General features: G+C 43.0%; 1 protein-coding gene across 1 annotated transcript in view; it reads left to right on the top strand.

The window, feature by feature from the left end:
• TLCD3A (TLC domain containing 3A) overlaps positions 1-13816 on the top strand; it is an 83936-nt gene that overhangs the window by 32033 nt on the left and 38087 nt on the right. Inside the window, exon 2 of the mRNA XM_077296373.1 lies at positions 3690-3773. Within this exon, the coding sequence (XP_077152488.1) occupies positions 3690-3773 (84 nt within the window). The remainder of the gene's footprint in view (positions 1-3689; positions 3774-13816) is intronic.

Here is a 13816-nt window from a genome sequence, read left to right as displayed (position 1 = left end):
ATTAAGGTAATGAATATTCACATCTCTTCATGCCTATGGGAGTGGAGACAGGTGAATATTCATTAGCGTAATGAGCGGGCACCCGTGAGATCCCTGCTATAACTGTGCACGCGCTATAAGAGAAATTAATATTCATTGACAGTGCAGTGAATATTCATTTATCTTCAGCAGCAGGCACAGGCTTTAGCCACCTCCTGTGACCCGCTGCTCCGCCGCTCAACCTCCCTTGCCGTAAACTGGGACAATGACTTGTGTATAAGCCGAGGGGGGCATTTTCAGCACAAAAAAAGTGTGCTGAAAATCTCGGCTTATACACAAATATATACGGTATGTTTATATATTACATAGATAGATAGATGAAAAGTCAGCAATTCAGCAGCCGTGTAGTGAAAAATCACATCAAGAGCTGACAGGATAGAATAGATGGATTACATACAGTAAATACAAATAGAATAGGTAGATATACAGATGTCTGTGACAAATACAATTAGTACAGTGTGTGTGCAGCTTAATGTACATGTATTTAATTAATAAAAGATAATTTTTCTTAAAAAAAATTGCGTTGACTCTCTCTTAGTTTTCGTAACCAGCAGAGGGAAAGCCGACAGCTGGGTGCCAATATTTATAGCCTGGGAAGGGGTTAATACCCATGGAGCTTCCCAGGCTATTAATATCAGCTCACAATTGTATGCTTAACCTTTACTGGCTATTAAAATGGGGGACCCTAAAATGAATTACGTAGGGTCCCCCTATAATTAATAACCAGCAAAGGCTATGCAAACAGCTGCGGGCTGATATTAATTGCCTAGGAAGGGGCCATGGATACTGGCCTCCCCCCCCCCCCCGCCGCCCAGGCTAAAAACATCAGCTCTCAGCTGCCCCCTGAAAGGTGCATCTCTAAGATGTGCAAATTGTGGCAATTAGTCTCGCTCTTCCCACTTGCCCTGTACCTTTGTATTGTCAGGTGACATCAAGCTACGAGGTTAGCAATGGAGAGGCATCTATAAGACGCCCCCATTACTAACCCAATCGTCACATTGTATTAAAACATAGACACCCAGAATAAAGTCCTTTAATTGAAAGAATGACACAGACTCCTTTAATAAATCTTAATTAAACCATACTTATGACCTCACCCATTCCACCAAAGCCCTTATCCTCTGCAAAAGAGTTAAAAATAAAAAAAATATATTCCTCACCTTTCCACAGAGATGCTGCCAATCAATTTGTCCCACGATGGGTCTAGCTCTGCTACATGTAGATGGCAGGCTGCATGGTTGCATGATGCGACCATACAGCCTGCCATCAATAAGAGACACTGAGCATTGTGTGCTCAGTGTCTCCCTGTGAACTTCTATTCCCTGTCTGAGGGCAATGCGACCGTGAGAAAGTTCTCCTGCTTGCAGTGCCATCAGACAGGTCCTGGGAGTTCACACCCAATGAACTGACTTCACTTATCTGACGTCAGCGGGAGCGCCGTGTGAAATTTTCCTCAGTGCTCGCATTGACGTCAGAAAGGTGAAGTGAATTAATTCGGATCTCATAATAATGACCTTTCCTGAGGATAGGTTATCAATATAGTCGTTCAGGACAACCCCTTTAAGTACTCTGAAAAGCAATGCAATTAGACTTCTTTAAAACGTTATTCCCATCTTATAAATATAAATATTTAATAAATATGTGTACATGTCCATCAGTATATGTGCCTGGACATGTTAAGGCCACTAGCTTTTCTAGTGCCTGTAATATATTGCATGATTTCTGTTTGGGGGACCAGTTAAAATGTACTGAGAAGATGAATCAAATTCTTAGTGGGGTGAAATGGTAACATTTTCTTTTTCCATCAATTAACCTGTGTAGCTTTAGTTTATATTTGTGCATTTTGGGGCTATATAAGATGTTTTGATCGCTGTTTATTGCATTTTTTGGGGTGCGGTACCGCAACTGAAAAATGGCAATGCTGCTGTTTTGATGGATACCACACTGGCACTCCGCAAGCTGACAGAAGCTGTTTGTAGGTGGATGTGGGCCACTGGGTGGTAGCACAGGTTTCACCAATAGTATGTGCGCCTCTGGTGATCACATATATTACCTTTGCCATAACATGAAAATCGCCCACCTAGGATTGTGTAGAACATGCTCATGCTGCCAAATGTTCTGTAAACCCTGGCAGGGACCCCACATGATTTCTGAAGGTCTCCTATAGTGTCTGTCCTGTTAGCTGCAGATCCTTTTTTCTTGGTATTTTACAAATGAGCTGTAAATGGCATAATCAGCAGCTCACTAATTCGCTGTGTCAGCAGCTCAGTCATGGTTTGTGAACCGCCACCACCTCGTAAGTGAATTCTGCTGCACGGACCTTACTGAGCTCCAGGCCTTGAAGTGAATGCAGATGGAGGGATATGTGACCGGAAAAAAAGAAGTGTTATGGAGGCTGCTGATGGAGACGTGTGTGTGTGTATAGACAGTATATATAGTAAATCTGAGGTTGCAGACAGCACTTTTTTCCTTTTAGTACCCATTGCAGTGCACAGAGAGCAAGGGTGGACAGTGGACTTTTGGCACTGACACAACACTGTAAGAAGACTAGCACTGATTTTTCTGGAACTAATGTGTCAGAGTTTGTTACAGAAATCTATGAGCGTACCAAAGGGTTATAATTCTGGATATTGGTGCTGGTTTCAGTTCACTGATTTTGCCAATATGATGTTCTCACGTCTCTATGGCACCGTGTCCTACGATCAATTTGACTGGAGTTCCTCCTTCTTGGTTGAACTTGATGCTGGCAGAGACAAGGCTAAAGCTGCTCTGCATGTACAAGACCCCACCAAACAATTCCCCATTTCTCAGCTTTCTGGACTCTTGTAAGTGGGTAGGAGAATCTGGTATTTTCAGAAACCCTCCATTTTTACTTTTCGTGCACAGTTTGGGGCCAAGCATTACAGATCTGTTTCTTTAGAAAAAGAGTAATAGTTTTAACTAGGGTTGTGACTAATAAGCCACATTCAGAAATCAGACTTAATGGTGCAGTACTATAGTGCCTTTGTGTGATGGGTTCATATGGTATAAAAAAAAGGAGTACACCTTTATTAGAAGCACCGCCACCATAGTACAGCGTTTGAAGGAGCATGCCACAATAAAAAACCTTGGTATGAAATCAGTTTGACCCTCTGGCTCGCAGTGGTTATGATGGCTAAAGAATTAAATACGGTAGTTTGTTTCAAGTTCTTCAACAAGTAACTTTGCTATTTACATCTAATTAAAACTCTTGTCTGTTACCGGAGAATAGAGTGTTCTGTAATTTTATAGCTCACTTGTCATGCCTAGGTTACCAGCTACCTCTGCAGTCTACCTGCGGTGGCCAGTGTCATAGACAAGTAGCACAGCGCTTACAAGCTTTCTCTAATAGACCTTGTAAGCGCTGCTCAGAAGCTGGTTCGGTTGCTGGATAGGCAAGTTTCTGTGCTACTGTGCTTCTTTGTGGCAGAGGCAATGGTACATCTGCTGCGAACAACAGAAAGTGCAGAGTTCAAGCCAGTGGCAGCAGGATACTACCGGTACAAAATGTCATACAGGGAGAGCACCACTCCGTACCGCGACAAGCAGAAAGGCAAAAGGCAGGGGAGTAGTGCGATCCTGATTGAGAACTTGAGACAACATGTATAAGACATATTTCTTTTGTCTTGCAGAATTGTTTCTTCTGTTCACGGAGTTCTTGCTGCTGTTTCTGGGATAATTGTTATTACTTCCTGCAAAGATGTGAAATATAGCAGGTAAGTGCAAGAGAACGGGGTGCAGAACATTTCCTATGTGAAGATTGTTTTATAATTACAATCTTTATTTGTTGTCATTAGAGATAGATATAGATGATAGAGTGGATAAATAAATATATGTATGTTAGCCTCAGTTATATGAACCTGGAAAATTGCTCCAGCTTACTAAGTGCTGAGAGGGGTTAATCGGCCATATTAAGGGCTAGATTTTTATGAACAGCTGAAGAGTGGAGGGAAGGCTGTTCACCCCAGGGTGCAGTCCAGAAGGTCCATGTTTGATGTGTCTGGAGATGAAATCTGCAGAGTTGTGCTCTTGTTCAAGAGAACTGAACCTTGTTTTGTTCACCTGAGGGGGCAGATCCCTGCAGCCATACAGACTGTACTGCAAGCTTTTTTGTTTTTCTAACTTATTTACCAACTTGAAATAAATATACCAGAGGGATAAATCATTAATTAGCTCACAGAGATCCCTTCAATTTTTTTACAATTAAAACAATAAATCTTTATTTATAATATGTTAAAATCTAATACCATAACTCATAAGCATCACACCAACACCCAACGCAGAAAATAACCAGGGGGGTGCCTACCCCTAAGCTGGCCTATCTAGACCTACCTAACAGCGGAGGTTGGCACCCTAGACCTGCGCACTGGCGCCCCCACTCGTCGGCGGCTGTCCCTGCTCACCCTATCAAACCCTGTGGTGGCAGGGGGTGCGATAGATGATGAAACAGTAGGTGAGAAAGTAGAGAAGTGTGTAAGTGGTGTTTTAAATCTTTTTCTTCTTATAAGATGTTGTACACTAGCAAAAATCTGATAGAAAAGGACAACAATTGTTGTACTAGACCACTATCCTGGATTGATTTATTAGTAGCTATGAAAAAAATTCTTAGCTGAAATTATTAGCCCTTACTCAATATGAATAACCTAATGAATAACTGACTATCTAAAAAACAAAATATACATAGTTAGATGGATAATATACTAGGCCTATATATAGTAAAGGATTATAAATTAGGCTAGATAGTGCAGACAAGTAGCCTAATAAACAACTAACTATCTAGAACACATAGTCAGATGGATAATATCCTGAGGCCTATGTATAATGAAGACATGTAAACAAACTAGATAGTGTGTACAAACAAGTATACTACACACTTCCCTATCATTTCTTATGTGTAGAAATACTGATGTGTGACCTCTATCAGTTGGACCACGCAATGATGATACATATATACATATTCATAGTATAGTGCCACGTTACTGATATCTCCACATATGGCACAAAACTAAATACATTCCTCCGCATAGAGGTCTCTACACATATAGCGGCCAGCTGAAGAAACTTTTTTGTTTTTCCCGTTACGCCAGAAAGACCATGTATGTTTACCTAATTTTGCACTGGTTTATGCAGTTCGGTTTTTTTAATAAAGCAATTGAAAACTTAAAGGGAACCTGTCACCCCGTTTTTTAAAGATGAGATAAAAATACCGTTAAATAGGGGCAGAGCTGTGCTTTACATTAGTGTCTTTTTTGTGCCTTTATTCCCCACCTATGCTGCCGAAATACCTTTGTAAAGTCGCCGTTTGGGGCTGTCACTCACGCTGGTCTGGTCAAATGGGCGTGGTGACATCGCTGTTTCTTCCCCCAGATCTTGCTTATCTTTCCGTTGGTGGCGTAGAGGTTTGCGCATGTCCAACTGCCGAATCCACTGCGCAGGTGAAGAAAAAGAGCGCGATCTGCGCTATTCCCCTGGTCATTGGTGGGGGCGGCCATCTTCCTGAGGCCGCGCGTGCGCAGATGGAGTGCTCTGCTGCACAGGGCTTCAGGAAAATGGCCGCGGGATGCCGCGCGTGCGCAGATGGAGATCGCGGCGGCCATTTTCCTGAAGCCGAGATGCGAACTCCTGCGCAATATATATATATATATATATATATATATATATATATATATATATATATATATATATATATATATATATATATATATATAGCTCTGGCAAAAATTAAGAGACCACTGCAAAATTTTCAGCTTGTCTGATTTTTCCCCGAAGTTCCAAGCAATAAATTTTGTATTTATTTTCTGAAAATGAGAAATGTCGAAAAAAAACAAGTTCATAATCATTTAGAAACAACAATACTAATGTTTTAACTCGGGAAGAGTTCAGAAATCAATATTTTGTGGAATAACCATGATTTTTAATCACAGCTTTCATGCATCTTGGCATGCTTTCCCCCAGTCTTTCACGCTGCTTTTGGGTGACCTTATGCCATTCCTGGTACAAAAATTTAAGCAGTTCTTCTTTGTTTGATGGCTTGTGACTATCCATCTTCCTTTTGATTACATTGCAGAGGTTTTCAATGGGGTTCAGGTCTGGAGATTGGGCTGGCCATGACAGAGATTTGATGTGGTGGTCCTTCATCCACACCTTGATTGAACTAGCTGTGTGGTATGGCGTATTGTCCTGCTGGAAAAAACAGTCCTCAGAGTTGGGGAACATTGCCTGAGCAGAAGGGATCAACTGTTTTTCCAGGATAACCTTGTATGCGACTTGATTCATACGTCCTTCTCAAAGATTAACTTGCCCAATTCCAGCCTTGCTGAAGCATCCCCAGATCATTACTGATCCTCCACCAAATTTCACAGTTGGTGCAAGACACTGTGACTTGTATGCCTCTCCAGGTCTCCGTCTAACCATTAGATTACCAGGTGTTGGGCAAAGCTGAAAATTAGACTCATCAGAGAAGATTACCTTACTCTAGTTCTCTATGGTCCAATCCTTATGGTCTTTGGCAAACTTTAGCCTGGCTTTCCTTTGATTTTCATTGATGAAAGGCTTTTTTCTAGCTTTACATGACTTGAGTCCTGCCTCTAGGAACCTGTTACGAACTGTTCTTGCCATGCACTTCACCCCAGCTGCCATTTGCCATTCCTTTTGTAGGTCACTTGATGTCATCCTGCAGTTGCTGAGTGACATTTGAATAAGATGATGGTCATCATGGTCAGTGGAGAGTTGTTTTCGCCCTCTGCCGGTCTATAGCTTTGTTGTCCCCAATGTCTGCTGCTTGACCTTGTTGTAATGGACTGCCATCTTAGAAATTTTAAGGATGCGGCAACATGATGCTCACTGTGTTCTGCTAGTAAAGCCAGAATTGAGCCCTTCGTTTCCTCACTCAAGACTTTTCTTTTCAACTCCTTTGGTATGGTTAAACGTCATTTTTTCATTCCTATTACTTTTGGGCTATTACTAGCACTTGTTTTGCCATCCAGCTTGTCCTATTGCAAGAGGATTGTAAACAACACAGCAGGGTTTTTTACACTTTCCTTTGTTAAATAAGATTTGGTTCAGGTGATCACCTAATCAGAAGCTCATTAAGTAGAATAAGGTGTGCTCTGGTTGGAATTCAACTGACACTGGGAAGGAATGGCTGTGAGACATGTAGAGAAGCTGATTTTTATTAACCCCTTCATGCCCCAGCCTATTTTGACCTTAATGACCTGGCCGTTTTTTGCAATTCTGACCAGTGTCCCTTTATGAGGTAATAACTCAGGAACGCTTCAACGGATCCTAGCGGTTCTGAGATTGTTTTTTCGTGACATATTGGGCTTCATGTTAGTGGTAAATTTAGGTCGATAATTTTTGCGTTTATTTGTGGAAAAAATGGAAATTTGGCGAAAATTTTGAAAATTTCACAATTTTCAAATTTAGAATTTTTATTCTGTTAAACGAGAGAGTTATGTGACACAAAATAGTTAATAAATAACATTTCCCACATGTCTACTTTACATCAACACAATTTTGGAAACAAAATTTTTTTTGCTAGGAAGTTAGGGTTAAAATTTGACCAGCGATTTCTCATTTTTACAACAAAATTTACAAAACCATTTATTTTAGGGACCACCTCACATTTGAAGTCAGTTTGAGGGGTCTATATGGCTAAAAATACCCCAAAGTGACACCATTCTAAAAACTGCACCCTTCAAGGTGCTCAAAACCACATTCAAAAAGTTTATTAACCCTTCAGGTGCTTCAAAGCAGCAGAAGCAACATGGAAGGAAAAAATGAACATTTTACTTTTTAGTCACGAAAAAGATCTTTTAGCAACAATTTTTTGATTTTCCCAAGGGTAAAAAGAGAAACTGGACCCCATATGGGGGCAGGGGGAACCACTGTTTGGGCACACGACAGGGCTCGGAAGGGAAGGAGCGCCATTTGACTTATTCAATGAAAAATTGGCTCCAATCTTTAGCGGACACCATGTCGTGTTTGGAGAGCCCCCGTGTGCCTAAACATTGGAGCTCCCCCACAAGTGACCCTATTTTGGAAACTAGACCCCCCAAGGAACTTTTCTAGATGCATAGTGAGCACTTTGAAACCCCAGGTGCTTCACAAATTGATCCGTAAAAATGAAAAAGTCCTTTTTTTTCCCCAAAAAATTATTTTAGCCTCAATTTTTTCATTTTCACATGGGCAACAGGATAAAATGGATCCTAAAATGTATTGGGCAATTTTTCCTGAGTACACTGATACCTCATATGTGGTCACAAACCACTGTTTGGGCACACGGCAGGGCTTGGAAGGGAAGGAACGCCATTTGACTTTTTGAATGAAAAATTAGCTCCAGTCGTTAGTGGACACCATGTCACCATGTCACGTTTGGAGAGCCCCTGTATGCCTAAACATTGGAGCTCCCCCACATATGACCCCATTTTGGAAACTAGATCTTCCATGGAACTAATCTAGATGTGTGGTGACTCCTTTAAACCCCCAAGTGCTTCACAGAAGTTTATAACGCAGAGCCGTAAAAATAAAAAATCATTTTTCTTTCCTCAAAAATTCTTTTTTAGCCCTCAATTTTTTCTTTTCACAAGAGTAACAGGAGAAATTGGACCCCTAAAGGTGCTGCCCAGTTTGTCCTGAGTACGCTGATACCCCATATGTGGGGGTAAACCACTGTTTGGGCACACGTCGGGGCTCAGAAGGGAAGTAGTGACGTTTTGAAATGCAGACTTTGATGGAATGGTCTGCAGGCGTCACATTGCATTTGCAGAGCCTCTGATGTGCCTAAACAGTAGAACCCCCCCACACAAGTGACCCCATTTTGGAAACTAGACCCCCCAAGGAACTTATCTAGATATGCGGTGAGCACTTTGAACCCCCAAGTGCTTCACAGAAGTTTACAATGCAGAGCCGTGAAAATAAAAAATAATTTTTCATTCCTCAAAAATTGTTTTAGCAAGCAATTTTTTATTTTAGCAAGGGTAACAGGAGAAATTGGACCCCAATAGTTGTTGCCCAGTTTGTCCTGAGTATGCTGGTACCCCATATGTGGGGGTAAACCACTGTTTGGGCGCACGTCAGGGCTTGGAAGGGATGGAGCACCATTTGACTTTTTGAACGCAAGATTGGCTGGATTCAATGGTGGCGCCATGTTGCGTTTGGAGACCCCTGATGTGCCTAAACAGTGGAAACCCCTTAATTCTAACTCCAACACTAACCCCAACACACCCCTAACCCTAATCGCAACTCTAGCCATAACCCTAATCACAACCCTAACCCCAACACACCCCTAACCACAACCCTAACCCCGACACACCCCTAACCCTAATCCTAACCCTATTCCCAACCCTAACCCTAATCCCAACCCTAACCACAACCCTAACCCCAACACACCCCTAACCATAACCCTAACCACAAGCCTAATCTTTTTTCCGCACCATTTTTGAAAAATCCGCAGGTAAAATGCACTGCGTTTTACCTGTGGATTTACCGCGGATTTCCAGTGTTTTTTGTGCGGATTTCATCTGCGGATTCCTATTGAGGAACAGGTGTAAAACGCTGCGGAATCCGCACAAAGAATTGACATGCTGCAGAAACTACAATGCAGCGTTTCAAAGCTGTATTTTTCGCACCATGGGCACAGCGGATTTGGTTTTCCATAGGTTTACATGGTACTCTAAACGTGATGGAAAACTGCTGCGAATCCGCAGCGGCCAATCCGCCGCGGATCCGCAGCCAAATCCGCACCTTGTGCACATAGCCTAATTCTAACCCTAACCTGAATTCTAACCCTAACTCTAACCCTAGCCCTAACTCTAACCCTAGCCCTAACCCTAACCCTAGTTCTAACCCTAACCCTAGTTCTAACCCTAACCCTGGTGGCAAAATAAAAGTAAATATATTTTCTTTATTTTATTATTGTCCCTACCTATGGGGGTGATAAAGTGGGGGTTCATTTACTATTTTTTTTTTTATTTTTATCACTGTCATAGGTTTTATCACAGTGATCAGAACTGCGCATGCGCTCGCCATTTTGGAAGATGGCGGTGCCCATGGAGCAGACGGACGGACACCGGGAGGCTCGGTAAGTATGAGGGGGGATTGGAGCACGAGGGGGGATTGGAGCACGAGGGGGGATTGGAGTACGAGGGGGATCGGAGCACGGGGGGTGGGATTGGAGCACGGGGGAGCGGACAGGAGGATGGGAGAGCGGACAGGCGGACGGAGGGGAGCGGAGCACAGGACGGAGGACTGGGGAGGCGATCGCTGGCGATGGGGGGCAGATCAGGGTTTCCAGCCATGGCCGATGATATTGCAGCATCGGCCATGGCTGGATTGTAATATTTCACCAGTTTTCATAGGTAAAATATCACAAATCGCTCTGATTTGCTGTTTCACTTTCAACAGCCAATCAGAGCGATCGTAGCCACGGGGGGGGAGGTGAAGCCACCCCCCCTGGGCTGAAGTACCACTCCCCCTGACCCTGCAGATCGGGTGAAATTGGAGTTAACCCTTTCACCCGATCTGCAGGGACGTGATCCCTCCATGATGCCACATAGGCGTCACAGGTCGGATTGGCACCGACTTTGATGACGCCTACGTGGTGTCACAGGTCAGGAAGGGGTTAAACTCTGCATTGGTCTCTTGTTTTTTTGCCAGATCTGTATATATAGTATATTAGTTGTGCTAAAAAGGTTACATATCCGGCAGTATTTTTGCTTTCTTGACCTTTTTTTTTTTTTTTACAGAATATGAATGATAACACCAAAACTTTTTCTCCACTCATGGCTAGTGGTTGGGTGAAGCCACTGGGAATGGTGAAGCCATTTATTGTCAAACTACTGTGTTTTCTCTTTTTAAATCATAATGACAATCCAAAACATCCAAATGTCCCTGATCAAAAAGTTCACATACCCCATTTCTTAATTCCGTGTTTTTCCCCCTCTAACATAAATGACAGCTTAAAGTCTTTTGTGGTAGTTATGAATGAGGTTTTTTATTTTCTCAGATGGTGAAGCTGCCCACTCTTCTTGGCACAAAGCCTCCAGTTCCTGTAAATTCCTTGGCTGTCTAGAATGAACTGTGTGCTTGAGATCTCCCTAGAGTGTCTCAATGATATTGAGATCAGGAGACTGAGATGGTCACTCCAGAATCTTCACTTTGTTCTGCTGTAGCTAATGACAGGTCGACTTGGCCTTGTGTTATGGATCATTGTCATGTTGGAACGTCTAAGTACGTCCCAAGCACAGCTTGCGGGCTGATGATTGCAAATTTACCTCCAGTATTTGTTGATAAAATGCTGCATTCATCTTTCCTTCAACTTTGATCAAGTTTCCTGTGCCTTTGTAGCTCACACATCCCCAAAACATCAGCGTTCCACCTCCGTGCTTTACAATAGGAATGGTGTTTCTTTCATCATAGGCCTTGTTAACCTCTCTCCAAATGTAACGTTTATGATTATGGTTAAAAAGTTCAATTTTGGTCTCATCACTCCAAATTACCCTGTTCCAGAAGTTTTGAGGCTTGTCTCTGTGCTGTTTTGCGTATTGTAGGCGAGCTACTTTGTGGCGACTAGACCATGCAGCCCATTTTTCTTCAAGTGCCTCCTTATTGTGCATCTTGAAACAGCCACACTGATAGTTTTCAGAGAGTTGTGTATTTCAGCTGATGTTATTTTTGGGTTTTTCTTTGCATTCCGAAAAATTTTCCTGGCAGTTGTTGACGACATTTTTGTTGGTCTACCTGACTGTGGTTTTGTTTTTACAGAGCCCTAATTTTGCATTTGTTAATCACAGTTTGAACGCTGCTGAATGGCATTATCAATTTTTATTTGTATCCCTTTCCTGTTTTATACAGTTCAACTACCTTTTCCCGTAGATCCGTTCACAATTCTTTTGCTTTCTCCATGACTGACAGTCTTGAAACGTCAGTGGCTGGATGAAAGATGCAAGAGTCTCTCTGGATCCCAGAAAGTCACTCAGTTTTTATGCACACACACTGATTACAAGCAAACAGGTCACAGGTGAGGATGTTACCTTTAGTAGCCATTCAAACCCATTTGTGTCAACGTCTGTGCATGTTATCACGCCAAAATCACCAGGGTATGTGAAGTTTTGATCAGGGTCATTTAGATGTTTTGGGTTGTCATTATGATTTAAAAAGATAAACCACAGTAGTTTGACAATAAATGGCTTCAACCAACCACTAACCATGAGTGGAGAAAAAGTTTTGGTGTTATCATTCATATTCTCTGAAAAAAAGGCCAAGAAAGCAAAAATTCTGCCATGGAATGTAAACTTTTGAGCACAACTGTATATATAGTTGAAGCTAGAATTTTACATACGCTATCTAAAAAGACACATATGCATGTTTTTCTCAATATATGACATGAAATCAAAATAAACCTTTCCAATTTTAGGTCAATAAGGATTACAATAATTATTAATATTTGCCAAATGCCAGAATAATGAGAGCGAGAGAACGTTTTAAAACATTTTTATTAAAGATTATCAAAAGTTTACATACATTAAGATTACTATGCCTTTAACCCCTTAACGACCGCCGATACGCCTTTTAACGGCGGCCGCTAAGGGTACTTAAACCACAGCGCCGTTAATTAACGGCGCTGTGGAAAAAGTGAATAGCGCCCCCCAGAGTCGGATTTTCTCTGGGGTCTCGGTTGCCGAGGGTAGCCGAGACCCCAGAGAACATGATTCGGGGGGTTTTTACCGACCCCCGAGTTGCGATCGCCGGTAATTAACCGTTTACCGGCGGTCGCAACAAAAAAAAAAAAAACGCGATTTGCCGTTTAATTTCTCTGTCCTCCGATGTGATCGCACATCGGAGGACAGAGAAATGTGGTCCCCGATGGCCCCCAATAGCCCCCCAATACTTACCTACCTCCCCCGGTGCTCCTCGTGTCTCCCCATGGGCGCCGCCATCTTTTTTCCGGGAAAAAATGGCGGGCGCACGCGCAGTGCGCCCGCCGCCCGGCACCCGGATGTTCTTTGGGGTCTCGGCTGCCGGGGGTAGCCGAGACCCCAAAGAACATGATCGGGGTCGATTTGCACCGACCCCTGCTTTGCGATCGCCGGTAATTAACAGTTTACCGGCGACCGCAAAAAAAAAAAAAAGCGATCAGTTATTTCTCTGTCCTCTGATGTGATCGCACATCAGAGGACAGAGAAATAGGGGGATTCGGGGACCCTATCATACTCACCCGGGGTCCCTGGGTCCTCTTCTGTCTTCTCCTGCCAGCCGGCTTTTTCATCATGGCGGGCGCATGCGCAGTGCGCCCGCCATCTGCTGCCATCTGCCGGCCGGCAGGAGAAGACAAGTTGGGGCTAAAATTAGGGTTAGGGTTAGGGTTAGGGTTAGAGTTAGGGTTAGGGTTAGAGTTAGGGTTAGGGTTGGGGCTAAATTTAGGGTTAGGGTTAGGGCTAGGGTTAGGGTTAGGCTACTTTCACACTAGCGTTTTTTGGCTTCCGTCGCAATGCGTCGTTGGAGAAAAAACGCATCCTGCAAAAGTGCTTGCAGGATGCGTTTTTTCTCCATTGGCTTGCATTAGCGACGCATTGCGACGGATTGCCACATGTCGCATCCGTCGTGCGACGGATGCGTTGTGCTTCGGCGGACCGTCGACACAAAAAAAACTACATGTAACTTTTTTGTGCGACGTGTCCCACATATTTCAGTGCCACGTGCCACGTATTTAAGTGACACGTGCCACGTATCAAAGTGCCACGTGCCACATATTTCAGTG

This window comes from Ranitomeya variabilis, chromosome 3, assembly GCF_051348905.1.
Source record: "Ranitomeya variabilis isolate aRanVar5 chromosome 3, aRanVar5.hap1, whole genome shotgun sequence".
NCBI classification, from domain to species: domain Eukaryota; kingdom Metazoa; phylum Chordata; class Amphibia; order Anura; family Dendrobatidae; genus Ranitomeya; species Ranitomeya variabilis.
The sequence above is the reverse complement of the archived record's forward strand: the minus strand, read 5'-3'. Positions and strand labels throughout refer to the sequence as shown.